Source organism: Oncorhynchus kisutch, linkage group LG14 (genome assembly GCF_002021735.2).
Source record: "Oncorhynchus kisutch isolate 150728-3 linkage group LG14, Okis_V2, whole genome shotgun sequence".
Taxonomy (NCBI): Eukaryota; Metazoa; Chordata; class Actinopteri; order Salmoniformes; family Salmonidae; genus Oncorhynchus; species Oncorhynchus kisutch.
The window spans coordinates 79,568,472-79,595,971 of record NC_034187.2 but is presented as its reverse complement, the minus strand read 5'-3'; the positions used below and the strand labels follow the sequence as shown (position 1 = coordinate 79,595,971).

General features: G+C 46.6%; 2 protein-coding genes across 2 annotated transcripts in view; one reads left to right on the top strand and one right to left on the bottom strand.

Annotated features, from left to right (window-relative positions):
- Window positions 1-11,261: 11,261 nt before the first annotated feature.
- LOC109879616 (cartilage-associated protein-like) lies at window positions 11,262-15,933 on the bottom strand. Its single transcript, XM_031789022.1, has 2 exons — window positions 15,638-15,933; window positions 11,262-11,466 (listed from the first exon to the last, which is right to left on the bottom strand). Exons 1-2 carry the CDS (start codon window positions 15,848-15,850, stop codon window positions 11,395-11,397), a joined length of 285 nt encoding a protein of 94 aa, XP_031644882.1. The 5' UTR covers window positions 15,851-15,933; the 3' UTR covers window positions 11,262-11,394.
- Window positions 15,934-20,560: 4,627 nt separating this feature from the next.
- LOC109879617 (peptidyl-prolyl cis-trans isomerase FKBP9) overlaps window positions 20,561-27,500 on the top strand; it is a 15,842-nt gene continuing 8,902 nt past the window's right edge. Inside the window, 2 exon segments of the mRNA XM_031789271.1 lie at window positions 20,561-21,128; window positions 23,991-24,136. Of these exon segments, the coding sequence (XP_031645131.1) occupies window positions 20,920-21,128; window positions 23,991-24,136 (355 nt within the window). The 5' untranslated portion in view covers window positions 20,561-20,919.

The following is a 27,500-nucleotide window of genomic DNA, read 5'->3' as shown; positions in this document are numbered from 1 at the left end:
GAGAGAGAGAGAGAATGTTCCCCGAGTGGGTTTTTTCCCACCACTGTGTGATAAATAGCACTGAGGCTCCATGAGACTCCATTATACATCGAAATGCATTTGGGTTCATCTTCCCATTCTAAAATATCAGCTTAATGACCTTAAATATTTGTTACCATTATGATATGGAGATGGTTAATGGAGGCGGTCAGGGCTTGTAAGTAAGCATTTCACAGTAAGGTCAACAACACCTGTTCTATTCTGCGACAAATACAATTTGATTTGATAACATTGTGCCACCAGTAGGAGTAGTAACACCAATGACGGTAACACCAATGACAGTAACTGTCACGTTCTGACCATAGTTATTTTGTGTTTTCTTTGTTTTAGTGTTGGTCAGGACGTGAGCTGAGTGGGCATTCTATGTTTTGTGTTTCTATGTTGTGTTTGTTGTTTGGCCTGATATGGTTCTCAATCAGAGGCAGGTGTTTGTCATTGTCTCTGATTGGGAACCATATTTAGGTAGCCTGTTTTGTGTTGGGGTTTGTGGGTGGTTGTCTTCTGTCTGTGTCTATGCACCAGATAGGACTGTTTCGATTTTAACATTTGTTGTCTTGTATTTTGTAGTGTTCTCATTTATCGTCTATATTAAACATGTTTAACAATAACCACGCTGCATTTTGGTCCTCCTCTCCTTCAACGGAAGAAAACCGTTACAGTAAAGTAACACCAATGACACATTTTTGGTAATTGAGGATTTTTCTTAAAATGGAGCCCACAGATGCTCAAATCAAAGGAAATTAAACTTTAAAAAATAATTTGCCAAAATGATATTATCACAGTGTAATTTCCCCTCATTTAAATTGAGTTACACTAATGGCACCTTTAATTTAGACATTCCAAATGATCAATGGAGTCCTCAAATGTATGACACAAAAGGGTGTGATCAGCTAATATATTTTTTTATATATCTTTGTAATGAGTGATTTTCAAGCCGTTAACACTAATGACATATAACTTAGGGACCCATTATATTTATAAAATGTTATTTAATTTATTTCCCCTTTATTTAAGCAGGTAGGCAAGTTGAGAGCAAGTTCTCATTTACAATTGCGATTTGGCCAAGATAAAGCAAAGCAGTTTGACAGATACAACAACACAGAGTTACACATGGAGTAAAAACAAACATACAGTCAATAATACAGTATAAACAAGTCTATATACAATGTGAGCAAATGAGGTGAGATAAGGGAGGTAAAGGCAAAAAAAGGCCATGGTGGCAAAGTAAATACAATATAGCAAGTAAAACACTGGAATGGTAGATTTGCAGTGGAAGAATGTAGTAGAGATAGAAATAATGGGGTGCAAAGGAGCAAAATAAATAAATACAGTAGGGGGAGAGGTAGTTGTTTGGGCTAAATTATAGATGGGCTATGTACAGGTGCAGTAATCTGTGAGCTGCTCTGACAGCTGGTGCTTAAAGCTAGTGAGGGAGATAAGTGTTTTTTTTTTTAATAGCCTTCATTTTTTGTTGTTGACCTATACACTGTATCAAATACTTTTGTTTACTTTCTAGCATTCAAAATAATACATAGATATCTATAAATCTGCTGCTCCTCTGTCTGTAGTCTGGAGGTCTGCTGCTCCTCTGTCTGTAGTCTGGAGGTCTGCTGCTCCTCTGTCTGTAGTCTGGAGGTCTGCTGCTCCTCTGTCTGTAGTCTGGAGATCTGATGCTCCTCTGTCTGTAGTCTGGAGGTCTGCTGCTCCTCTGTCTGTAGTCTGGAGGTCTGCTGCTCCTCTGGTCTGTAGTCTGGAGGTCTGCTGCTCCTCTGTCTGTAGCCTGGAAGTCTGCTGCTCCTCTGTCTGTAGTCTGGAGGTCTGCTGCTCCTCTGTCTGTAGTCTGGAGGTCTGCTGCTCCTCTGTCTGTAGTCTGGAGGTCTGCTGCTCCTCTGTCTGTAGTCTGGAAGTCTGCTGCTCCTCTGTCTGTAGTCTGGAAGTCTGCTGCTCCTCTGTCTGTAGTCTGGAGGTCTGCTGCTCCTCTGTCTGTAGTCTGGAGGTCTGCTGCTCCTCTGTCTGTAGTCTGGAGGTCTGCTGCTCCTCTGTCTGTAGTCTGGAGGTCTGCTGCTCCTCTGTCTGTAGTCTGGAGGTCTGCTGCTCCTCTGTCTGTAGTCTGGAGGTCTGCTGCTCCTCTGTCTGTAGTCTGGAAGTCTGCTGCTCCTCTGTATGTAGCCTGGAAGTCTGCTGCTCCTCTGTCTGTAGTCTGGAAGTCTGCTGCTCCTCTGTATGTAGCCTGGAAGTCTGCTGCTCCTCTGTCTGTAGTCTGGAGGTCTGCTGCTCCTCTGTCTGTAGTCTGGAGGTCTGCTGCTCCTCTGTCTGTAGTCTGGAGGTCTGCTGCTCCTCTGTCTGTAGCCTGGAAGTCTGCTGCTCCTCTGTCTGTAGTCTGGAGGTCTGCTGCTCCTCTGTCTGTAGTCTGGAGGTCTGCTGCTCCTCTGTCTGTAGTCTGGAGGTCTGCTGCTCCTCTGTCTGTAGTCTGGAGGTCTGCTGCTCCTCTGTCTGTAGTCTGGAGGTCTGCTGCTCCTCTGTCTGTAGTCTGGAAGTCTGCTGCTCCTCTGTCTGTAGTCTGGAAGTCTGCTGCTCCTCTGTCTGTAGTCTGGAGGTCTGCTGCTCCTCTGTCTGTAGTCTGGAGGTCTGCTGCTCCTCTGTCTGTAGTCTGGAAGTCTGTTTCAGTGTGTTTGTCGATCCACTATTTTATAGCAGACATTCAATACCTTACACAAATCCAGACATTGGGCTCCATTGTTCATCTCTGCTGCTCCTCTGTCTGTAGTCTGGAAGTCTGTTTCAGTGTGTTTGTCGATCCACTGTTTTATAGCAGACATTCAATACCTTACACAATTCCAGACATTGGGCTCATTGTTCATCTCTGGTAAATATTGAACTTATTTAGTTTCTTTGTATCATTTATTTGTATTTGCCAGAAGCTGTGTCGTATTAAAATACTATATCATCCCAGGGGAGCTTTCAGTTTGGTTCAACGTTTGCTACGTTGAGTAACGGTTTGTATTGAATGACACGTTTCCCAAAAACGGTGCGCAAAGTTCTTCAACAGCCTTTGAAGCCATGATTTGTTTTTGTATATTACAGGAAATTAGATTTAAAACTGCAAATTGTCCTCTCAGCCTCATGTCAAAATCTGAGGAATATCAGGAAATAAGCTCTAAAACAGCTAAATGTTCTCTCAACCTCATGACAAAATCTGTAGAATATCAGGAAATAAGCTTTAAAACAGCTAAATGTCCTCTCAGCCTCATGTCAAAATCTGTAGAATATCAGGAAATAAGCTCTAAAACAGCTAAACGTTCTCTCAGCTTCATGGCACAATGTGTAAAATAGCATGAGATTAGCTATAAAACTGTACATTTTTCTCTGACCAATGCCAAAAAAGTAAATATCCCCAAAATAGAAATGCTATATATTTTTTGGGGGGTTGGACCTCGAACGTTGCGGGGATCCCTGCGCAACTGCGTTACGCCACTGGTATACAGGGCCTTCGGAAAGTATTCAGACCCCTGGACGTTTTCCACATTTTGTTACGTTACAGCCTTATTCTAAAATTGCTTAAATTATATTTTTTCCTAATCAATCAACACACAATGCCCCATAACAAAAAAGTGACAACAGGTTTAGACATTTTTGCAAACGTATTAAAAATAAAAAACATAAATATCTTATTTCAATAACTATTCAGACCCTTTGCTATGAGACTCTAAATTGAGCTCCGGTGCATCCTGTTTACGTTGATCATCCTTGAGATGTTTCTACAACTTGATTGGAGTCCACCTGTGGTAAATTGAATTGATATGACATGATTTGGAAATGCACACACCTGTCTATATAAGGTCCCACAGATGGCAGTGCATGTCAGAGCAAAAAATAAGCCATGAAGTCGAAGGAATTGTCCGTAGAGCTCCGAGACAGGATTGTGTCGAGGCACAGACCTGGGGAAGGGTACCAAAAAATGTCTGCTGCAATAAAGGTCCCCAAGAACACAGTAGCCTCCATCATTCTTAAATGGAGAAAGCTTGGAACCACCAAGACTCTTCCTAGAGTTGGCCTTCCGGCCAAACTGAGCAATCGTGGGAGAAGGACCTTGGTCAGGGAGGTGACAAAGAACCCGATTGTCACTCTGACAGAGCTCCAGAGTTCCTCTGTGGAGATGGGAGAACTTTCCAGAAGGGAAAACCATCTCTGCAGCACTCCACCAATCAGGCCTTTATGGTACAGTGGCCAGACAGAAGCCACTCCTGAGTAAAAGGCACATGACAGCACGTTTGGAGTTTGCCAAAAGGCACCTAAAGGACTCTCAGACCACGAGAAACAAGATTCTTTGGTCTGATGAAACCAAGATTGAACTCTCTGGCCTGAATGCCAAGCGTCAAGTCTGGAGGAAACATATAAATATATATTGATTGTAATTGTTCCCGAATGAGTGAGCGTTCATGTGTAAAGGATTAGTATTTCAATTGTTATAATTATCACTCTGTAGTGACTTCTTAGTCGACCCCCACTTCCCCTTTTGTCTAACAAGCCGCCATGCCGGTTTAGCCCACTAGAGCACATTCCCCTATTATTTCTCGTAACCATATTTACTTTGTTTGTTTGTGTGTGCACTTCTGTGATTGTTTAGTTAGTTAATAAATAAATGATTTAAGACAATTGATGTATGGATGACTCATAGTGAAGACTGGGTTAGTGCAGATAACCAACAATTGACGACGTTTGGAATGAGACTAACGTGAGGTAAAGTAAATAATTCCTTAATCAGAAGACTCTTGATTAGATATGAAAATATCTGAAAGGTTATATTAGGAAATTCAAATTTTGTAATCTGAATATTTTCCTTGGTGCCCCGACTTCCTAGTTAATTACAGTTACATGATTAATCAGTTTGATCGCGTAATACTATTTTTTAAATTTATTTTACCTTTATTTTACTAGGCAAGTCAGTTAAGAACAAATTCTTATTTTCAATGACGGCCTAGGAACAGTGGGTTAACTGGCTGTTCAGGGGCAGAATGACAGATTTGTACCTTGTCAGCTCGGGGGTTTGAATTTGCAACCTTCCGGTTACTAGTCCAACGCTCTAACCACTAGGCTACCCTGCCAGAGAATCTTTGATAAAAACTATAAGTCTTCAGTTTAATGATAGTAAAGACACGACACTCCACTACATTCCTAAGTAAAATAATGTACTTTTTACTTTATAAATACTCAGCAAAAAAAGAAATGTCCCTTTTTCAGGACCCTGTTTTTCAAAGAAAATGAGTAAAATTCCAAATAACTTCACAGATCTTCATTGTAAAGAGTTTAAACACTGTTTCCCATGCTTGTTCAATGAGCCATAAACAATTAATGAACATGCACCTGTGGAACGGTCATTAAGACACGACAACTTAGGACACAAAAGAGGCCTTTCTACTGACTCTGAAAAACACCAAAAGAAAGATGCCCAGGTTACCTGCTCATCTGCGTGAACGTGTCTTAGGCATGCTGCAAGGAGGCATGAGGACTGCAGATGTGGCCAGGGCAATAAATTGCAATGTCCATACTATGAGATGCCTAAGACAGCGCTACAGGGAGACAGGACGGACAGCTGATCGTTCTCACAGTGGCAGACCACGTGTAACAACACCTGCACAGGATCGGTACATCCGAACATCACACCTGCGGGACAGGTACAGGAGGGCAACAACAACTGCCCGAGTTACACCAGGAACGCACAATCCCTCCATCAATGCTCAGTCTGTCCGCAATAGGCTGAGAGAGACTGGACTGAGGGCTTGTAGGCCTGTTGTAAGGCAGGTCCTCACCAGACATCACCGTCAACAATGTTGCCTATGGGCACAAACCCACCGTCACTGGACCAGACAGGACTGGCAAAAAGTGCTCTTCTCCGACGAGTCGCGGTTTTGTCTTAGCACAGGTGATGGTCGGATTCACGTTTATCATTGAAGGAAAGACCTTTACACGGAACCCAAACCGGCTGCGTGCGTGCGTTATCGTGCATACATTTGTTTTGTCCCCCTACACCAAACGCGATCACGACACACAGGTTAAAATATCAAAACTAACTCTGTACCAATTACATTAATTTGGGGACAGGTCGAAAAGCATTAAACATGTATGGCAATTTAGCTAGTTAGCTTGCTGTTGCTAGCTAATTTGTCCTATTCCGCTAGCTTGCTGTTGCCGTCTAATTCGTCCTGGGATATAAACATTGAGTTGTTATTTTACCTGAAATGCACAAGGTGCTCTACTACGACAATTAATGCACACATAAAAAGGCCAACCGAATCGTTTCTAGTCATCTCTCCTCCTTCCAGGCTTTTTCATCTTTGAACTTATATGGTGATCGGCATCTACACTTTCATAGTATTACCACGACAACCGGCAAAACAGTTTGTCTTTCAATCACCCACGTGGGTATAACCAATGAGGAGATGGCGGCACGTGGGTACCTGCTTCTGTAAACCAATGAGGAGATGGGAGAGGCAGAACTTGCAGCACGATCTGCGTCAGAAATAGGAATCGTTGCACGCTCGTTGGCGTGCACGAGCAGTGTGGGTGCAATAATTGAATAACATATATTCCTACATTAATTTTGCAACGCCTGTGACGCTCGCGGTGTAGTCAGGGTATTACACCGAGACCTGTACTCTGAAGCGGGATTGATTTGGAGGTGGAGGGTCCGTCATGGTCTGGGGCAGTGTGTCACAGCATCATTGGACTGAGCTTGTTGTCATTGCAGGCAATCTCAACGCTGTGCGTTCCAGGGAAGACATCCTCCTCCCTCATGTGGTACCCTTCCTGCATGCTCATCCTGACATGACCCTCCAGCATGACAATGCCACCAGCCATACTGCTCGTTCTGTGCATGATTTCCTGCAAGACAGGAAAGTCAGTGTTCTGCCATGGCCAGCGAAGAGACCGAATCTCAATCCCATTGAGCACGTCTGGGACCTGTTGGCTCGGAGGGTGAGGGCTAGGGCCATTCCCCCCAGAAGTGTCCGGGAACTTGCAGGTGCCTTGGGGGAAGAGTGGGGTAACATCTCACAGCAAGAACTGGCAAATCTGGTGCAGTCCATGAGGAGGAGATGCACTGCAGAACTTAATGCAGCTGGTGGCCACACCAGATACTGACTGTTACTTTTGATTTTGACCCCCCCCCCCTTTGTTCAGGGACACATTATTCCATTTCTGTTAGTCACATGTCTGTGGAACTTGTTCAGTTTATGTCTCAGCTGTTGAATCTTGTTATGTTCATACAAATATTTACACATGTTAAGTTTGCTGAAAATAAACGAGGTTGACAGTGAGAGGATGTTTCTTTTCTTGCTGAGTTCCTTTTCCGTGACACCCAAAAGTACTTGTTACATTTGGGATGCTTAGCAGGACAGGATAATGGTCAAATTCACACCAAGAGAACATCCCTGGTCATCCCTACTGCATCTGATCAGCCGGACTCACTAAACAGAGAACATAGCTGGTCATCCCTACTGCATCTGATCAGCCGGACTCACTAAACAGAGAACATCCCTGGTCATCCCTACTGCATCTGATCAGCCGGACTCACTAAACAGAGAACATCCCTGGTCATCCCTACTGCCTCTGATCTGGAGGACTCACTAAACAGAGAATATCCCTGGTCATCCCTACTGCCTCTGATCTGGTGGACTCACTAAACAGAGAACATCCCTGGTCATCTCTACTGCCTCTGATCTGGAGGACTTACTAAACAGAGAACATCCCTGGTCATCCCTACTGCCTCTGATCTGGAGGACTCACTAAACAGAGAACATCCCTGGTCATCTCTACTGCCTCTGATCTGGAGGACTTACTAAACAGAGAACATCCCTGGTCATCCCTACTGCCTCTGATCTGGTGGACTCACTAAACACAAATGCTTTGTTTGTAAATTATGTTGATTATTGGAGTGTGCCCATGGCTATTTGTGAATTTAAAAAACAAGAAAATTGTGCCGTCTGCATAATATAAGGAATTTGAAAGTCTGACAATTGGACCACTGGACCCTGAGCACACAGCCAAGACAACGCAGGAGTGGCTTTGGGACAAGTCTCTGAATGTCCTTGAGTGACCTAGCCAGAGCCAGGACTGGAACCTGATCAAACATCTCTGGAGAGACCTAAAAATAGCTGTGCAGCAACGTTACCCATCCAACCTGACAGAGCTTGAGAGGATCTGCAGAGAAGAATGGGAGAAACTTCCCAAAAAACAGGTGTGCCAAGCTTACAGCGTCATACCCAAGAAGTCCTGAGGAAAATATAAATGTAAAATGTATATCAATTTTAGAATAAGGCTGTAACGTAACTAAATGTAGAAAAGGTCAAGGGGTCTGAATACTCTCCGAATGCACTGTACGTGTAATGAGTACCATGGGAGACACAGTGCTGGTTTCAAGCGCAGAAGGTGTTTATTAGTAAAGGACGACAGGAGGAGGCAGGTAGCTGGGTCCAGGGGCAGGCAGAAGGTCATACACAGGAGGAGACAGGTAGCTGGGTCCAGGCAGAAGGTCATACACAGGAGGAGGCAGGTAGCTGGGTCCAGGCAGAAGGTCATACACAGGAGGAGGCAGGTAGCTGGGTCCAGGGGCAGGCAGAAGGTCATACACAGGAGGAGGCAGGTTTGTACCAGAACGACAGATTTGTACCTTGTCAGCTCGGGGATTTGAACTCACAACCTTCCGGTTACTAGTCCAACGCTCTAACCACTAGGCTACCCTAGTTGACCAGCAAGTGGAAGGGTTTTTTAACAGTTGAATGAACTTTATTCCGCGCGCAAAGGGAACCACGCCTGCAAGTCCCTTTACGCACTTGTATAAGGTAAATCTGAATAGCAAGTACAGAGAAGTGGGTATGAATGGCTTGCGTAGGAATGATTTGAATCGGACCCTGTGACTTTAATACCAAACAGACAGCAATGACCACTGGAGTGGGGGCTGGGTTTCACCATGTGATTTTATTGTAAAAGAACCATGTGAATATATTTCTATATTTGCTTGTAAAATCAGCACAGGGGGTTGGTGGCACCTTAATCTGGGAGGACGGGCTTGTAGTAATGGCTTGAGCTGAATGAGTGGAAAGGTATCAAACACTTGGTTTCCATGGTTTTTATGTGTTTGATACCATTCCATTCGCTCAGTTCCAGCCATTATTATGAGCCGTTCTCCCCTCACCAGCCTCCCCTGTAAGGCAGTGATTAAAAATATGGACAATAGACAGAGCAGAGGTGAATGGCCACATTATTATCCTCCATCATCATCATCATCATCATCATCATCATCATCATCATCATCATCAATTTCATACCACAGTATCACTCACTGCCACACCTCTGTACTGTATGGTAGTGCTCATGATCCAGAAATATAAAAATAATTATTTAAAATGTCATATTACCCCACTGCATGCTGGGAAAACCTCCTGCCTTCGCTTGTTTCTGTCGTTTAGTTTAGTGTTTCTCTTTCTTTCTTTTCAGTACGTGCTACTGATCCTAAGCATCAAGGAACTCATCTAGAAACTCCACTTACCCCTGTACACACACACACCACATCACATCACATCACAGAGTTAGTATTGAACCTGAACACTGTAACCGGGGGAAACCATTCTCTGCTGTTTCCTGATGAATATGTAAATAAAGACTAACTACACTCTGATCAGGCAGAGCCTCCAATCTGGGCCTCTCGCTCCAGTCCTGGAGAACTACTGGGTGTGCAGGCTTCTGTTCCAGTCCCGGAGAACTACTGGGTGTGCAGGCTTCTGTTCCAGTCCCGGCGAACTACTGGGTGTGCAGGCTTCTGTTCCAGTCCCGGAGAACTACTGGGTGCGCAGGCTTCTGTTCCAGTCCCGGAGAACTACTGGGTGTGCAGGCTTCTGTTCCAGTCCTGGAGAACTACTGGGTGTGCAGGCTTCTGTTCCAGTCCTGGAGAACTACTGGGTGTGCAGGCTTCTGTTCCAGTCCTGGAGAACTACTGGGTGTGCAGGCTTCTGTTCCAGTCCCGGAGAACTACTGGGTGTGCAGGCTTCTGTTCCAGTCCTGGAGAACTACTGGGTGTGCAGGCTTCTGTTCCAGTCCTGGAGAACTACTGGGTGTGCAGGCTTCTGTTCCAGTCCTGGAGAACTACTGGGTGTGCAGGCTTCTGTTCCAGTCCTGGAGAACTACTGGGTGTGCAGGCTTCTGTTCCAGTCCTGGAGAACTACTGGGTGTGCAGGCTTCTGTTCCAGTCCTGGAGAACTACTGGGTGTGCAGGCTTTTGTTCCAGTCCTGGAGAACTACTGGGTGTGCAGGCTTCTGTTCCAGTCCCGGAGAACTACTGGGTGTGCAGGCTTCTGTTCCAGTCCCGGAGAACTACTGGGTGTGCAGGCTTCTGTTCCAGTCCCGGAGAACTACTGGGTGTGCAGGCTTCTGTTCCAGTCCTGGAGAACTACTGGGTGTGCAGGCTTCTGTTCCAGTCCCGGAGAACTACTGGGTGTGCAGGCTTCTGTTCCAGTCCCGGAGAACTACTGGGTGTGCAGGCTTCTGTTCCAGTCCCGGAGAACTACTGGGTGTGCAGGCTTCTGTTCCAGTCCTGGAGAACTACTGGGTGTGCAGGCTTCTGTTCCAGTCCTGGAGAACTACTGGGTGTGCAGGCTTCTGTTCCAGTCCTGGAGAACTACTGGGTGTGCAGGCTTCTGTTCCAGTCCTGGAGAACTACTGGGTGTGCAGGCTTCTATTCCAGTCCTGCTCTAACACAACTGATTCAGCTCATCAAAGTACTGACGAACAGCTCATTAGCTTAACTATGTGTGTTACAGTTTGACTGGAGCAAAATCACACAGTAGGGTAGCTTTATACAGGAGGGCTGGCCACGCCTGACCTAGGCTAGTCATGCTGCCATCTATGGTTATTAGACGTGTGGGGCGACAGGGTAGCCTAGTGGTTAGAGTGTTGGCCTAGTAACCGGAAGGTTGCAAGTTCAAAACCCGAACTGACAAGGTACAAATCTGTCGTTCTGCCCCTGAACAGGCAGTTAACCCACTGTTCCTAGGCCGTCATTGAAAATAAGAATTTGTTCTTAACTGACTTGCCTAGTTAAATAAAGGTAAAATAAATAAAAATAAAATGTCTGTGTTGTTATGAGTGATCAGCGCCACCCTGTGGTGAGGTCTAATACAGCAGTCTGGTAAACACTGGTTGGACACAGGTCATGTGATCTGAAAGGAATCTGGGGTTTCTCCCTAGTTTACAGAAACATTACATAGAGAGCCCTGCTGGACAGATGTCGTGCTAAGAACCAACAACAGTGATAGTAGCGACACACTCTCTCTCTCTCAAACACACACACCTCATCACTCGCTAGGCGTTGTCTGGAGACAACTCCAGCATCTGTAGCTGCATGGTGGTCTGGTTGAAGAACCGTACCGCATCCTAAAATACACACATACGTCAAATCAATATCGACAAGCAAACCCAAATGAAGAACTCAACCGTTTAAAAAACAACCAATGACGGGCGTCAAATGACCTGCAAACAGAGATAGTGGACAGGTGTGTGTGTGTGTGTGTGCACCTGTGCTGAAATGTGTGTATGATATAAAATCAAATTTTATTCATCACATGCGTCAAATACAACAATTGTAGACCATACCGTGAAATGCCAATTGTAGACCATACCGTGAAATGCCAATTGTAGACCATACCGTGAAATGGTAACTACAAGCCCTTAACCAACAAAATTATTTATACAAAATATTTACTAAATAAACTAAAGTAATTTTTCAAATGAAAAGTAACACAATAACAATAACGAGGCTCTATACAGGGGGTAGCAGTACAGAGTCAATGTGGAGGCTATATACAGGGGGTACTGGTACAGAGTCAATGTGGAGGCTATATACAGGGGGTACTGGTACAGAGTCAATGTGGAGGCTATATACAGGGGGTGCCGGTACCGAGTCAATGTGGAGGCTATATACAGGGGGTACCGGTACAGAGTCAATGTGGAGGCTATATACAGGGGGTACCGGTACAGAGTCAATGTGGAGGCTATATACAGTGGGTACCGGTACAGAGTCAATGTGGAGGCTATATACAGGGGGTACCGGTACAGAGTCAATGTGGAGGCTATATACAGGGGGTAGCAGTACAGAGTCAATGTGGAGGCTATATACAGGGGGTACTGGTACAGAGTCAATGTGGAGGCTATATACAGGGGGTACTGGTACAGAGTCAATGTGGAGGCTATATACAGGGGGTGCCGGTACCGAGTCAATGTGGAGGCTATATACAGGGGGTACCGGTACAGAGTCAATGTGGAGGCTATATACAGGGGGTACCGGTACAGAGTCAATGTGGAGGCTATATACAGGGGGTACCGGTACAGAGTCAATGTGGAGGCTATATACAGGGGGTACCGGTACAGAGTCAATGTGGAGGCTATATACAGGGGGTACCGGTACAGAGTCAATGTGGAGGCTATATACAGGGGGTACCGGTACAGAGTCAATGTAGAGGCTATATACAGGGGGTACCGGTACCGAGTCAATGTGGAGGCTATATACAGGGGGTACCGGTACAGAGTCAATGTGGAGGCTATATACAGGGGGTACCGGTACAGAGTCAATGTGGAGGCTATATACAGGGGGTACCGGTACAGAGTCAATGTGGAGGCTATATACAGGGGGTACCGGTACAGAGTCAATGTGGAGGCTATATACAGGGGGTACCGGTACAGAGTCAATGTGGAGGCTATATACAGGGGGTACCGGTACAGAGTCAGAGTCAATGTGGAGGCTATATACAGGGGGTACTGGTACAGAGTCAATGTGGAGGCTATATACAGGGGGTACCGGTACAGAGTCAATGTGGAGGCTATATACAGGGGGTACCGGTACAGAGTCAATGTGGAGGCTATATACACGGGGTACCGGTACAGAGTCAGAGTCAATGTGGAGGCTATATACAGGGGGTACCGGTACAGAGTCAATGTGGAGGCTATATACAGGGGGTACCGGTACAGAGTCAATGTGGAGGCTATATAAAGGGGCTACCGGTACAGAGTCAATGTGGAGGCTATATACAGGGGGTACCGGTACCGAGTCAATGTGGAGGCTATATACAGGGGGTGCCGGTACCGAGTCAATGTGGAGGCTATATACAGGGGGTACCGATACAGAGTCAGAGTCAATGTGGAGGCTATATACAGGGGGTACCGGTACAGAGTCAATGTGGAGGCTATATACAGGGGGTACCGGTACAGAGTCAATGTGGAGGCTATATACAGGGGGTACCGGTACAGAGTCAATGTGGAGGCTATATACAGGGGGTACCGGTACAGAGTCAATGTGGAGGCTATATACAGGGGGTACCGGTACAGAGTCAATGTAGAGGCTATATACAGGGGGTACCGGTACCGAGTCAATGTGGAGGCTATATACAGGGGGTACCGGTACAGAGTCAATGTGGAGGCTATATACAGGGGGTACCGGTACAGAGTCAATGTGGAGGCTATATACAGGGGGTACCGGTACAGAGTCAATGTGGAGGCTATATACAGGGGGTACCGGTACAGAGTCAATGTGGAGGCTATATACAGGGGGTACCGGTACAGAGTCAATGTGGAGGCTATATACAGGGGGTACCGGTACAGAGTCAGAGTCAATGTGGAGGCTATATACAGGGGGTACTGGTACAGAGTCAATGTGGAGGCTATATACAGGGGGTACCGGTACAGAGTCAATGTGGAGGCTATATACAGGGGGTACCGGTACAGAGTCAATGTGGAGGCTATATACAGGGGGTACCGGTACAGAGTCAGAGTCAATGTGGAGGCTATATACAGGGGGTACCGGTACAGAGTCAATGTGGAGGCTATATACAGGGGGTACCGGTACAGAGTCAATGTGGAGGCTATATACAGGGGGTACCGGTACAGAGTCAATGTGGAGGCTATATAAAGGGGCTACCGGTACAGAGTCAATGTGGAGGCTATATACAGGGGGTACCGGTACAGAGTCAATGTGGAGGCTATATACAGGGGGTAGCAGTACAGAGTCAATGTGGAGGCTATATACAGGGGGTACTGGTACAGAGTCAATGTGGAGGCTATATACAGGGGGTACTGGTACAGAGTCAATGTGGAGGCTATATACAGGGGGTGCCGGTACCGAGTCAATGTGGAGGCTATATACAGGGGGTACCGGTACAGAGTCAATGTGGAGGCTATATACAGGGGGTTCCGGTACAGAGTCAATGTGGAGGCTATATACAGGGGGTACCGGTACAGAGTCAATGTGGAGGCTATATACAGGGGGTACCGGTACAGAGTCAATGTGGAGGCTATATACAGGGGTACCGGTACAGAGTCAATGTGGAGGCTATATACAGGGGGTACCGGTACAGAGTCAATGTGGAGGCTATATACAGGGGGTACCGGTACAGAGTCAATGTGGAGGCTATATACAGGGGGTACCGGTACAGAGTCAATGTGGAGGCTATATACAGGGGGTACCGGTACAGAGTCAGAGTCAATGTGGAGGCTATATACAGGGGGTACTGGTACAGAGTCAATGTGGAGGCTATATACAGGGGGTACCGGTACAGAGTCAATGTGGAGGGTATATACAGGGTGTACCGTACAGAGTCAATGTGGAGGCTATATACAGGGGGTACCGGTACAGAGTCAGAGTCAATGTGGAGGCTATATACAGGGGGTACCGGTACAGAGTCAATGTGGAGGCTATATACAGGGGGTACCGGTACAGAGTCAATGTGGAGGCTATATAAAGGGGCTACCGGTACAGAGTCAATGTGGAGGCTATATACAGGGGGTACCGGTACCGAGTCAATGTGGAGGCTATATACAGGGGGTACCGGTACAGAGTCAATGTGGAGGCTATATACAGGGGGTACCGATACAGAGTCAGAGTCAATGTGGAGGCTATATACAGGGGGTACTGGTACAGAGTCAATGTGGAGGCTATATACAGGGGGTACCGGTACTGAGTCAATGTGGAGGCTATATACAGGGGGTACCGGTACAGAGTCAATGTGGAGGCTATATACAGGGGGTACCAGTACCGAGTAAATGTGGAGGCTATATACAGGGGGTACCAGTACCGAGTCAATGTGGAGGCTATATACAGGGGGTACTGGTACAGAGTCAATGTGGAGGCTATATACAGGGGGTACCGGTACCGAGTCAATGTGGAGGCTATATACAGGGGGTACCGGTACAGAGTCAATGTGGAGGCTATATACAGGGGGTACCGGTACAGAGTCAATGTGGAGGCTATATACAGGGGGTACCGGTACCGAGTCAATGTGCGGGGGTACAGGTTAGTTGAGATAATGTGTACATGTAGGTGGGGGTGAATTGACTATGCATAGATAATAAACAGCGAGTAGCAGCAGTGTAAAAACTGCTAGTCCGGGTGGCCATTTGATTAACTGTTCAGCAGTCTTATGGCTTGGGGGTAGAAGCTGTTAAGGAGCCTTTTGGACCTCGACTTGGCGCTCCGGTACCACTTGCTGTGCGGTAGCAGAGAGAACAGTCTATAACTAGGGTGGCTGGAGTGTTTGTTTGTATGTGTGTGTCTTACCGATCTAGGTAGGAAGTCTTTGTCACCGAGTTCGTACTTGTCTCTGTGGTACTGGTTATAAACCACGTTGTTCTTCATCACCTCATCACTGGGGTCAAACAACATGCAGTTGGCTACACACGGCACTGCGTTCTTCAGGTCATTCACTGGGGGGGCAAGAGCAGCTTCAGTGTTTTGGATTTTACTATCCTCGTTGTGACCTTCTGGAGACATTTCGCAAGTCCCAACAATGAAAAAGGCTATTTTAGGGTTAGGGGTCAGGTTAGGTTTGGTTCGGGGTTAGGATTAGGTTTAGGTTAGGGTTAGAATTAGGGTTAGGTTTGGGTTAGGGTTAGAATTAGGGTTAGGTTTAGGTTAGGGGTTAGAATTTGGGTTAGGTTTAGGTTAGGGGTTAGAATTTGGGTTAGAGGATAGGTATAGGTTAGGGGGTAGAATTAGGGTTAGAGGTTAGGTATAGGTTAGGGGTTAGAATTAGGGTTAGAGAATTAATTGTTTGGTCCCCACAAGGACAGCAAAACAAGCGTGTGTGTCTGCGTTTGGGTAATAATGTTAAAATAAAAATGTAGTTACATTGTGCAGTGTCATACTGATACCACAGTAACACCACAGTAACACCACAGTAACACCACAGTAACACCACAGCAATACCACAGTAATACCACAGCAATACCACAGCAATACCACAGTAATACCACAGCAATACCACAGTAATACCACAGCAACACCACAGCAATACCACAGTAATACCACAGCAATACCACAGCAATACCAGTTGTATTTGTAACCATAAAGTAATAGGACCGTCACGTTTGTAGTAGGTGAACTGTAGGTAGTGGTACATGGATGCTACAAACTTCTCCACGATGAATCCTCCAACCACAGGAGTCCGTTCTGCCTCACACCTTACCTTCCTCTCCAACACCTCTGTCTAGTGGTCTGGGAGGGAGAGAGGGAGAGAGGAGGGAGAGAGAGAGAAGCGAGAGAGGAGGAGGAGGAGGGAAAAGGAATTTACATGATGAGTGACCTGTTCTGAAACTCAAAAGCTTTGGTTGATATTTGGACAGATAAGTTCACCTATGTTGCAGGGATAAAAGTTGGACATGTTGATGGAGGGATTTCTTAACAGAGAGACAGACCTGAGATGGAGGGGTAGAAATAAAGACTCACCTGCGATGGGGGGGTAGAAATAAAGACTCACCTGCGATGGGGGGGTAGAAATAAAGACTCACCTGTGATGGGGGGGTAGAAATAAAGACTCACCTGCGATGGAGGGGTAGAAATAAAGACTCACCTGAGATGGAGGGGTAGAAATAAAGACTCACCTGAGATGGAGGGGTAGAAATAAAGACTCACCTGAGATGGAGGGGTAGAAATAAAGACTCACCTGAGATGGAGGAGTAGAAATAAAGACTCACCTGAGATGGAGGGGTAGAAATAAAGACTCACTTGAGATGGAGGAGTAGAAATAAAGACTCACCTGAGATGGAGGGGTAGAAGTATTTAAAGTCTCTGACCTCCCTGGCTTCTTCTGAAGCAGCCAGACACTCATCGTAGACCTTGAAGAAGCCCCTCAGAGCCAGCTCCATGTCTGACAGTGACCTACGGTAGTTATCACCGTTATACGCCCGCACCGCTCGCACAAACAACATCTGAAACAACAACACACGGTGATACAGTAACACAACATTACAACACATTCATTGTAATTCATTGAACACCAGAGCACCGGAACACAGAGCACCGAAACACCAGAGCACCGGAACACCAGAGCACCGGAACACAGAACACAGAACACAGAGCACTGGAACACCAGAGCACCGGAACACCTGAGCACCGGAGCACAGAACACCGGAACACCAGAGCACAGAGCACCGGAACACAGAGCAATGGAACACCAGAGCACCGGAACACCAGAGCACCGGAACACCAGAGCACCGGAACACAGAGCACTGGAATACCAGAGCACCGGAACACCTGAGCACCGAACACAGAACACAGAGCACTGGAACACCAGAGCACCGGAACACCAGAGCACCGGAACACAGAACACAGAGCACTGGAAAACCAGAGCACCGGAACACCTGAGCACCGGAACACAGAGCACCGAACACAGAACACAGAGCACCGGAACACCAGAGCACCGGAACACCAGGGCACCGGAACACCAGAGCACCGGAACACAGAGCACGGGAACACAGAGCACCGGAACACCAGAACACAGCCTGTATTCGTGCAGCCCTGCAGAACTCCCAAAATCTAAATTTGACATATTATTATATCATTATAAAGCATTATTTCCCCTAACCCCATCTAACCCATGGAGATCATTATAAAGCAGCTTTCCCCTAACTCCATCTAACCCATGGAGATCATTATAAAGCATTATTTCCCCTAACCCCATCTAACCCATGGAGATCATTATAAAGCAGCTTTCCCCTAACCCCATCTAACCCATGGAGATCATTATAAAGCAGCTTTCCCCTAACCCCATCTAACCCATGGAGATCATTATAAAGCAGCTTTCCCCTAACCCCATCTAACCCATGGAGATCATTATAAAGCAGCTTTCCCCTAACCCCATCTAACCCATGGAGATCATTATAAAGCAGCTTTCCCCTAACCCCATCTAGGTTTGTTCTCAAGGCCCGTTGAGAACAAGTTCTCATTTACAACTGCGACCTGCCAAGATAAAGCAAAGCAGTGCGACACAAACAACAACACAGAGTTACACATGGAATAAACAAATGTACAGTCAATAACACAATATTATTATTATTATTATTTTATTTTATTAAATATACAGTGTGTGCAAATTAGCTTCAGGAGGTAAGGCAATAAATAGGTCATAGTAGCGAAGTGATTACAATTTAGCAAATTAACACTGGAGTGATAGATGTGCAGATGATGATGTGCAAGTAGAAATACTGGTGTGCAAAAGAGCAGAAAAGTACATACAAAAGCAATATGGGGATGAGGTAGGTATATTGGATTGTCTATTCACAGATGGACTATGTACAGCTGCAGTGATCGGTTAGCTGCTCAGATAGCTGATGTTTAAAGTTAGTGAGGGAAATATAAGTCTCCAACTTCAGCGATTTTGCAATTCGTTCCAGTCACTGGCAGCAGAGAACAGGGAGGAAAGGCGGCCAAAAGAGGTGTTGGCTTTGGGGATGACCAGTGCGATATACCTGCTGGAGCACGTGCTACGGGTGGGTGTTGTTATCGTTACCAGTGAGTTGAGATAAGGCGGAGCTTTACCTAGCAAAGACTTATAGATGACCTGGAGCCAGTGGGTCTGGCGACGAATATGAAGTGAGGTCCCTGGCCACATCTGCAGTCCTCATGCCTCCTTGCAGCATGCCTAAGGCACGTTCACGCAGAAGAGCAGGGTCCCTGGGCATCTGTCTTTTGGTATTTCAGTAGAAAGGCCTCTTTAGTGTCCTAAGTTCATTCATTGTTTATGGTTCATTGAACAAGCATGGGAAACAGTTTTTAAACCCTTTACAATGAAGATCTGTGAAGTTATTTGGATTTTTAAGATGTATCTTTGCAAGACAGTGTCCTGGAAAAGGGACGTTTCTTTTTTTGCTGAGTTTAGAACCTTATTACCCTTTTTGGTTCTATCCAGAACCCTTTTTTTTGTAAGAGAGTACACTCATCTACATGGTTCCAAAAGTAATTGAAAAACACTTAATTTTAAAAATATATAAACTACAATTTAAAAACGACTTTTTTATATACCAAACGTATTCAGTTCTAGTTGTTTTTTAAGAGACAGGTAGCTCTACAGATTGAGATCAGCGCTCCTCTGTTCCATACAGCAGAGAACAGCACTGATTTCATTCACTTTGAAGTAGGCCAACTGCGGGTATTTATAGGGTTCTCGTTTCTCGAACGCTTCCACGGTGTCCCGGCTGGGCATGGTCTGTCTGAAAGCGGGCAGCCGCTGTTTACACCGCTTCAGTCACTGCGCCCGCCCTCTTCATAACGTTACGGATCACTCGCACCTCTGGGAAGTCGGTAAACTTATCCTCGTTCTCCTGCTGCACGGAGCTGCAGTTGAATTGTCAGAAGGCCTCGCTGTCCCTGAGCAGTCGGTACAACCGGAGAGACACCTCGAGGTAGTCTACTGTCTCCTGCCATTTCTCTCCAGTGTACTGATCCAGCGTAGTATTTATACGCGGAGTCTACCCGTCATGTCGCGGGAAACTCGTAAAGCTGTATTTCTATAAAGCTCTATTTGTATTAACTGAAAACGCGAATAGAAGAGAGAGTGCTGGAGGTTGCCATATTTAGTTTATGTGTAAAGGTTGGACGGATGGCCTAAATCTACGTCTCTATTCTATTCTGCTCTGTGCCTTGCGTGGGACAGGGACCGCCTCTACCCCCACCATTTATCCCGACACAACTCTCCCTCCCCGGACTACTCCGGGCAGGGCTCCGTGCACCTCCCCTAATTACTGCAGTAACACTGGTTGGGGAAAACCACACCACTGCACTAACCCGTAGTTTATTAACCTCTATGTAAATGAGTGTCACAAAGTCACAGATGAAGTGTTTTCCATTATTGCACCCCAAACCAAATACCAGATTGCCACACAGCGGAATGTGATTGCTTTCACGCAGAGACAATGAGAAGTGGCCAGGTGAATGGTGAGTTTACAACTTTCAATAGGCAACATGAAATTGCTTGTTCGGTTGTGTTCGGCTATATGTTTAGTATAGATTATATGTTAGAAAAGTAGCATATTCTATCACACTAATTCGAATTGTCCCTGTAGCCTGCGGCTTTCCCTCTCCCCTGCCACGTCGAGACATTCCAGAGAGCTAAAGGGGGGGGGGGGGGAAATCCCCTGAAAAATACTTACACACTGGCCCACCACCACACCCCCACCCCGTCATAGCCCAGCATGAAATATCCCCTCAAACTGTATTTGCCTATATAGGCTACATGTGTCAATGTAAACTCTTCTACAGTAATACATTTGTGTCTGGTGGTCTTGTGGGGGTCTTGTGGGGGTCTTGCAGTAGTGATGCAGTCTATTTGGTCTGCCGCCCTGACTACTGGGCCCTCCGTTTCCACGTCAACACATCTGCTGTGTGCTACTGCGCCTGCGCCCATTCTATTAAACCAAGAACGGACTGGGATCAAGGGAAGAAGACAGAACGGGAAGAAGAAGATCAGAGGAACCGAAACAACCTGCGAGAGTGAAAAACAGACCAATAGCAATCGTAAAAGTCACGGTTATCCACCTTAATTTTTGTTGGTAAAGGGTAGTGCTATGAAAATGAACCAGCGCATGCACGGGATGATCTATCTGGCGGTTCTGGTGGCGTTTGCCGCCTGTGACGCCCCTCCGGTACCGTTAGATGACATCGTGATTGAGAAAACGTTTGTGCCGGAGCAGTGCGGGCGCGCTGTGAAAGTAGGGGACTATGTCCGTTACCACTATAACGGCATGTTCCCCGATGGAAAGAAGTTTGACTCCAGGTATCGTTTTTTCTTTTCTTTTCTTTCCCTCTACCTTCATGCAGTTCCTGCATGCAGTGAGTGGCGTGCACGTCTATAAACTCATGTGCACGTTTTATTACCGGGTCGCCCAAACAGCCACGCAGGCAGAGAGAGAGAGAGAGAGAGAGATGGAGAGATTGTAATGTTTACTGTTCATTTTTGATTGATTATTTCACTCTTGTTTATTATCAATTTCACTTGCTTTGGTAATGTAAACAATGTTTCCCATGTCATTAAAGCCCTTTGAATTGAATTGGGGGGGAGAGAGAGAGCAGTTCAGTCAGAGAGAGAGAGAGAGAGAGAGAGAGCAGTTCAGTCAGAGAGAGAGAGAGAGAGCAGTTCAGTCAGAGAGAGAGAGAGAGATGTTCAGAGAGAGAGCAGTTCAGTCAGAGAGAGTGAGAGAGAGAGAGAGAGAGAGAGCAGTTCAGTCAGAGAGAGAGAGAGAGAGAGCAGTTCAGTCAGAGAGAGAGAGAGAGAGAGAGAGAGAGAGCAGTTCAGTCAGAGAGAGAGAGAGAGAGAGAGAGAGCAGTTCAGTCAGAGAGAGAGAGAGACAGAGAGAGAGAGAGAGAGCAGTTCAGTCAGAGAGAGAGAGAGATACTGTCTCTATTATATTATGGGGTACCAGCTAGATCTACTGTCTCTATTATATTATGGGGTACCAGCTAGATCTATCTCTCCTGCTACTAAATACACCGGCTGATAATACTGTATACTTGTCCCGCTGTAGGCCATGAACACACAGGTATAACCTCCAGGTGTGTGACTGTAGACCATGAACACATAGGTATAACCTCCAGGTGTGTGAGTGTAGGCCATGAACACATAGGTATAACCTCCAGGTGTGTGACTGTAGACCATGAACACACAGGTATAACCTCCAGGTGTGTGAGTGTAGGTCATGCAAGGCCAGCAAGCTGATCAGGTTAAACATCTCATTAGTAGGTCATTCAGTCATTCATGCAAACTGTTGGGCTGAAGTAGACCAGTAGGTTTCAGCATCGATGTGCACTGAGATGTGGTTGGCCGGTGTACTAGTTCAGACCTGGTGACGCGGCATGTTATTTAGTCCCACCAGAGCCAAGCAATGACGGCTGACTGGACAGAGAGCTACATATGACTGACTGGCTGGCTGACTGACTGACTGGCTGACTGACTGAATGACTGACTGACTGAATGACTGACTGGACAGAGAGCTACATATGACTGACTGGCTGGCTGACTGACTGGCTGACTGAATGACTGACTGGACAGAGAGCTACATATGACTCACTGACTGACTGACTGACTGACTGACTGGACAGAGAGCTACATATGACTGACTGACTGGACAGAGAGCTACATATGACTGACTAGACAGAGAGCTACATATGACTCACTGACTGACTGACTGACTCACTGACTGACTGACTGACTGACTGGACAGAGAGCTACATATGACTGACTGACTGGACAGAGAGCTACATATGACTCACTGACTGACTGACTGACTGACTGGCTGACTGACTGGCTGACTCACTGACTGACTGACTGACTGACTGACTGACTGACTGGACAGAGAGCTACATATGACTGACTGACTGACTGGACAGAGAGCTACATATGACTCACTGACTGACTGGACAGAGAGCTACATATGACTGACTGACTGGACAGAGAGCTACATATGACTGACTGACTGACTGGACAGAGAGCTACATATGACTGACTGACTGACTGGACAGAGAGCTACATATGACTGACTGACTGGACAGAGAGCTACATATGACTGACTGACTGGCTGACTGACTGACTGACTGACTCACTGACTGACTGACTGACTGATTCACTGGCTGACTGACTGACTGACTGACTCACTGACTGACTGACTGACTCACTGACTGACTGACTGACTGACTGATTCACTGACTCACTGACTGACTGACTGATTCACTGGCTGACTGACTGACTGACTGACTCACTCACTGACTGACTGACTGACTGACTGGCTGGCTGACTGACTCACTCACTGACTGACTGACTGACTGACTGACTCACTGACTGACTGACTGACTGACTGACTCACTGACTGACTGACTGACTGACTGACTGACTCACTCACTCACTGACTGACTCACTGGCTGACTGACTGACTGACTCACTGACTGACTGACTGACTGGCTGACTGACTGACTGGCTGAATGACTGACTGGCTGACTGGCTGACTGACTGGCTGACTGACTGACTGACTCACTGACTGACTGACTGACTGACTGATTCACTGACTCACTGACTGACTGACTGATTCACTGGCTGACTGACTGACTGACTGACTGACTCACTCACTGACTGACTGACTGACTGACTGGCTGACTGACTCACTCACTGACTGACTGACTGACTGACTGACTGACTCACTGACTGACTGACTGACTGACTGACTGACTCACTGACTGACTGACTGACTCACTCACTGACTGACTCACTGGCTGACTCACTGACTGACTGACTGACTGACTGACTGGCTGACTGACTGGCTGACTGACTGACTCACTGGCTGACTGACTCACTGACTGACTGACTGACTGACTCACTGGCTGACTGACTGACTGACTCACTGACTGACTGACTGACTGACTGATAGACTGACTGACAGACTGACTGACCCATAGACTGACTGACTGACTGACTGACTCACTGGCTGACTGACTGACTGGACAGAGAGCTACATATGACTGACTGACTGACTGACTGAGTAAATTAGTGTTTTCCTTGTTTCTTCTCTTTCTGTCTTTTTTGCTTGAGATTTTGGCAGCTCCCATAACGTTGTGTGTGTGTGTGTGTGTGTGTGTGTGTGCGTTGCAGCTATGACCGCGGTAGCACCTACAATGTTTATGTGGGTAAGAAGCAGCTGATTGAAGGGATGGACAGAGCTCTGGTAGGGATGTGTGTCAACGAGAGACGCCTGGTCACCATCCCCCCACAACTGGCCTATGGGAAGGAAGGATACGGTAAGCTCATAACATTTTTTATTTTTTTTATTTGATTTATTTTACCTTTATTTAACTAGGCAAGTCAGTTAAGAACAAATTCTTATTTTCAATGACGGCCAAGGAACAGTGGGTTAACTGCGTATGACATGACTTAGAACATAGTTTACAAAACCCAATGGAACTTATTCAACTTTATACGTGAGGTTTGGGAGAAAATAGATCTCAACTCTTCTCCTCTAATCAATCAACATCTACATCAACATCTACATGTACTCAACTGATCATCTTTCACTTATTCATTTACATTTGATTTAACCTTTATTTAACTAAGGCAAAGTCAGTTAGGAACAAATTCTTATTTACAATGACGGCCTACCGGGGAACAGTGGGTTAACTGCCTTGTTCTGGGATGCAGAACGACAGATTTTTACCTTGTCAGCTCAGGGATTCGATCCAGTAACCTTTCGGTTACTAGTTCTACGCTCTAACCACTAGGCTACCTGCCGCACCTGTAATCTGTGTGTTTAGCTTCCAACATTGTGAAATCATAGCTTTTAACGTGGTTATAACATAGCTTACGGTAGGCCCATAACATGGTTATAACATAGCTTACGGTAGGCCTATAACGGTAGGCCTATAACATGGTTATAACAGCTTACGGTAGGCCTATAACATGGTTTTTAACAGCTTACAGTAGGCCTATAACATGGTTATAACATAGCTTACGGTAGGCCTATAACATGGTTATAACATAGCTTACGGTAGGCCTATAACATGGTTATAACAGCTTACGGTAGGCCCATAACATGGTTATAACATAGCTTACGGTAGGCCCATAACATGGTTATAACATAGCTTACGGTAGGCCCATAACATGGTTATAACATAGCTTACGGTAGGCCTATAACATGGTTATAACATAGCTTACGGTAGGCCCATAACATGGTTATAACATAGCTTACGGTAGGCCTATAACATGGTTATAACATAGCTTACGGTAGGCCTATAACGGTAGGCCCATAACATGGTTATAACATAGCTTACGGTAGGCCTATAACATGGTTATAACATAGCTTAAGGTAGGCCTATAACGGTAGGCCCATAACATGGTTATAAACATTGGTCTGTCTTGTCTGTGTGATGACGAACACAGGTAGCAGCTGTAGCTCTGGGCTCCGGATGCAGTTGGCGGTTGGGTCTATGGGTCGCACGAGGATGTGTTTGTGTGTAGGCCTGTGTACAGCATGTCTGTGTACAGCATGTCTGTGTACAGCATGCCTGTGTACAGTATGTCTGTGTACAGTATGTCTGTGTACAGCATGTCTGTGTACAGTATGTCTGTGTACAGCATGTCTGTGTACAGCATGTCTGTGTACAGTATGTCTGTGTACAGCATGTCTGTGTACAGTATGTCTGTGTACAGTATGTCTGTGTACAGCATGTCTGTGTACAGTATGTCTGTGTACAGCATGTCTCTGTACAGTATGTCTGTGTACAGTATGTCTGTGTACAGTATGCCTGTGTACAGTATGTCTGTGTACAGTATGTCTGTGTACAGTATTCATAAAACAGACAGAGGAAGGAGGACAGGAAGTGAGCGGTCTCGGCTCCATGTGGAATCGGCCCACTCTGACATCACAGACCAGGAAGTGAGTGGTCTCGGCTCCATGTGGAATCGGCCCACTCTGACATCACAGACCAGGAAGTGAGTGGTCTCGGCTCCATGTGGAATCGGCCAACTCTGACATCACAGACCAGGAAGTGGGCGGTCTCGGCTCCATGTGGAATCGGCCCACTCTGACATCACAGACCAGGAAGTGGGCGGTCTCGGCTCCATGTGGAATCGGCCCACTCTGACATCACAGACCAGGAAGTGGGCGGTCTCGGCTCCATGTGGAATCGGCCCACTCTGACATCACAGACCAGGAAGTGAGCGGTCTCGGCTCCATGTGGAATCGGCCAACTCTGACATCACAGACCAGGAAGTGAGCGGTCTCGGCTCCATGTGGAATCGGCCAACTCTGACATCACAGACCAGGAAGTGAGCGGTCTCGGCTCCATGTGGAATCGGCCAACTCTGACATCACAGACCAGGAAGTGAGCGGTCTCGGCTCCATGTGGAATCGGCCCACTCTGACATCACAGACCAGGAAGTGAGCGGTCTCGGCTCCATGTGGAATCGGCCCACTCTGACATCACAGACCAGGAAGTGAGCGGTCTCGGCTCCATGTGGAATCGGCCCACTCTGACATCACAGACCAGGAAGTGTGCGGTCTCGGCTCCATGTGGAATCGGCCCACTCTGACATCACAGACCAGGAAGTGGGCGGTCTCGGCTCCATGTGGAATCGGCCCACTCTGACATCACAGACCAGGAAGTGGGCGGTCTCGGCTCCATGTGGAATCGGCCCACTCTGACATCACAGACCAGGAAGTGAGCGGTCTCGGCTCCATGTGGAATCGGCCCACTCTGACATCACAGACCAGGAAGTGAGCGGTCTCGGCTCCATGTGGAATCGGCCCACTCTGACATCACAGACCAGGAAGTGAGCGGTCTCGGCTCCATGTGGAATCGGCCCACTCTGACATCACAGACCAGGAAGTGAGCGGTCTCGGCTCCATGTGGAATCGGCCCACTCTGACATCACAGACCAGGAAGTGAGCGCTGCCTGGAGCCAAGCTGTTTGTTACTTTGCACAGGGCAGGCTGAGCTAGCTGCTGTCACTGAATATCAGATCAATCAGCTGGTTGACAGATTAGTGTTGCAAGAAGCTCAGACCAACCCTCTATAACTAACACAGAGAGGAGGAGTCCTGTTGTAGGCGATACCCTCGTTTACAGGGGAGAGCACAGTGGCAGGAGTGTGTTTGTCCATATTAGTGTATGTGTGTGTGTATAATAGCATGTTGTTGTGCGTATAAAGAGGTCATCAAGCGGATTGGTTGGTTTTGCACGAGGAGAGATTAGAACAGGAATGTGTGGCCTGACTTTACATGTAGAGACCGGTAAAGAGAGAGAACGCGAGATGGGGGGAGGGGGCGTGTATGGACAGGTAAATGTATTTTCTATAGATTTGTGTGTGGAAGAGAGAGAGAGGGTGAGAGAGGGTGAGAGAGGCATAATAGCCATAACATGGCATTTTAAACATCTATATTTCTTTGAGTGCAATGCCTACTGTTCATTTTTATTGTTAATTTCACTTAGTTTTTATTATCTATTTCACTTGCTTTGGCAATATGGTTCCCTTGTCAATAAAGCCCTTTGAAATGAATGGAAGTAGGAGAAGAAGGTGTGAGAGCCGGGGAGGGAGAGCCGGGGAGGGAGAGCCGGGGAGAGGGAGCCGGGGAGGGAGAGCCCGGGGAGGGAGAGCCGGGGAGGGAGAG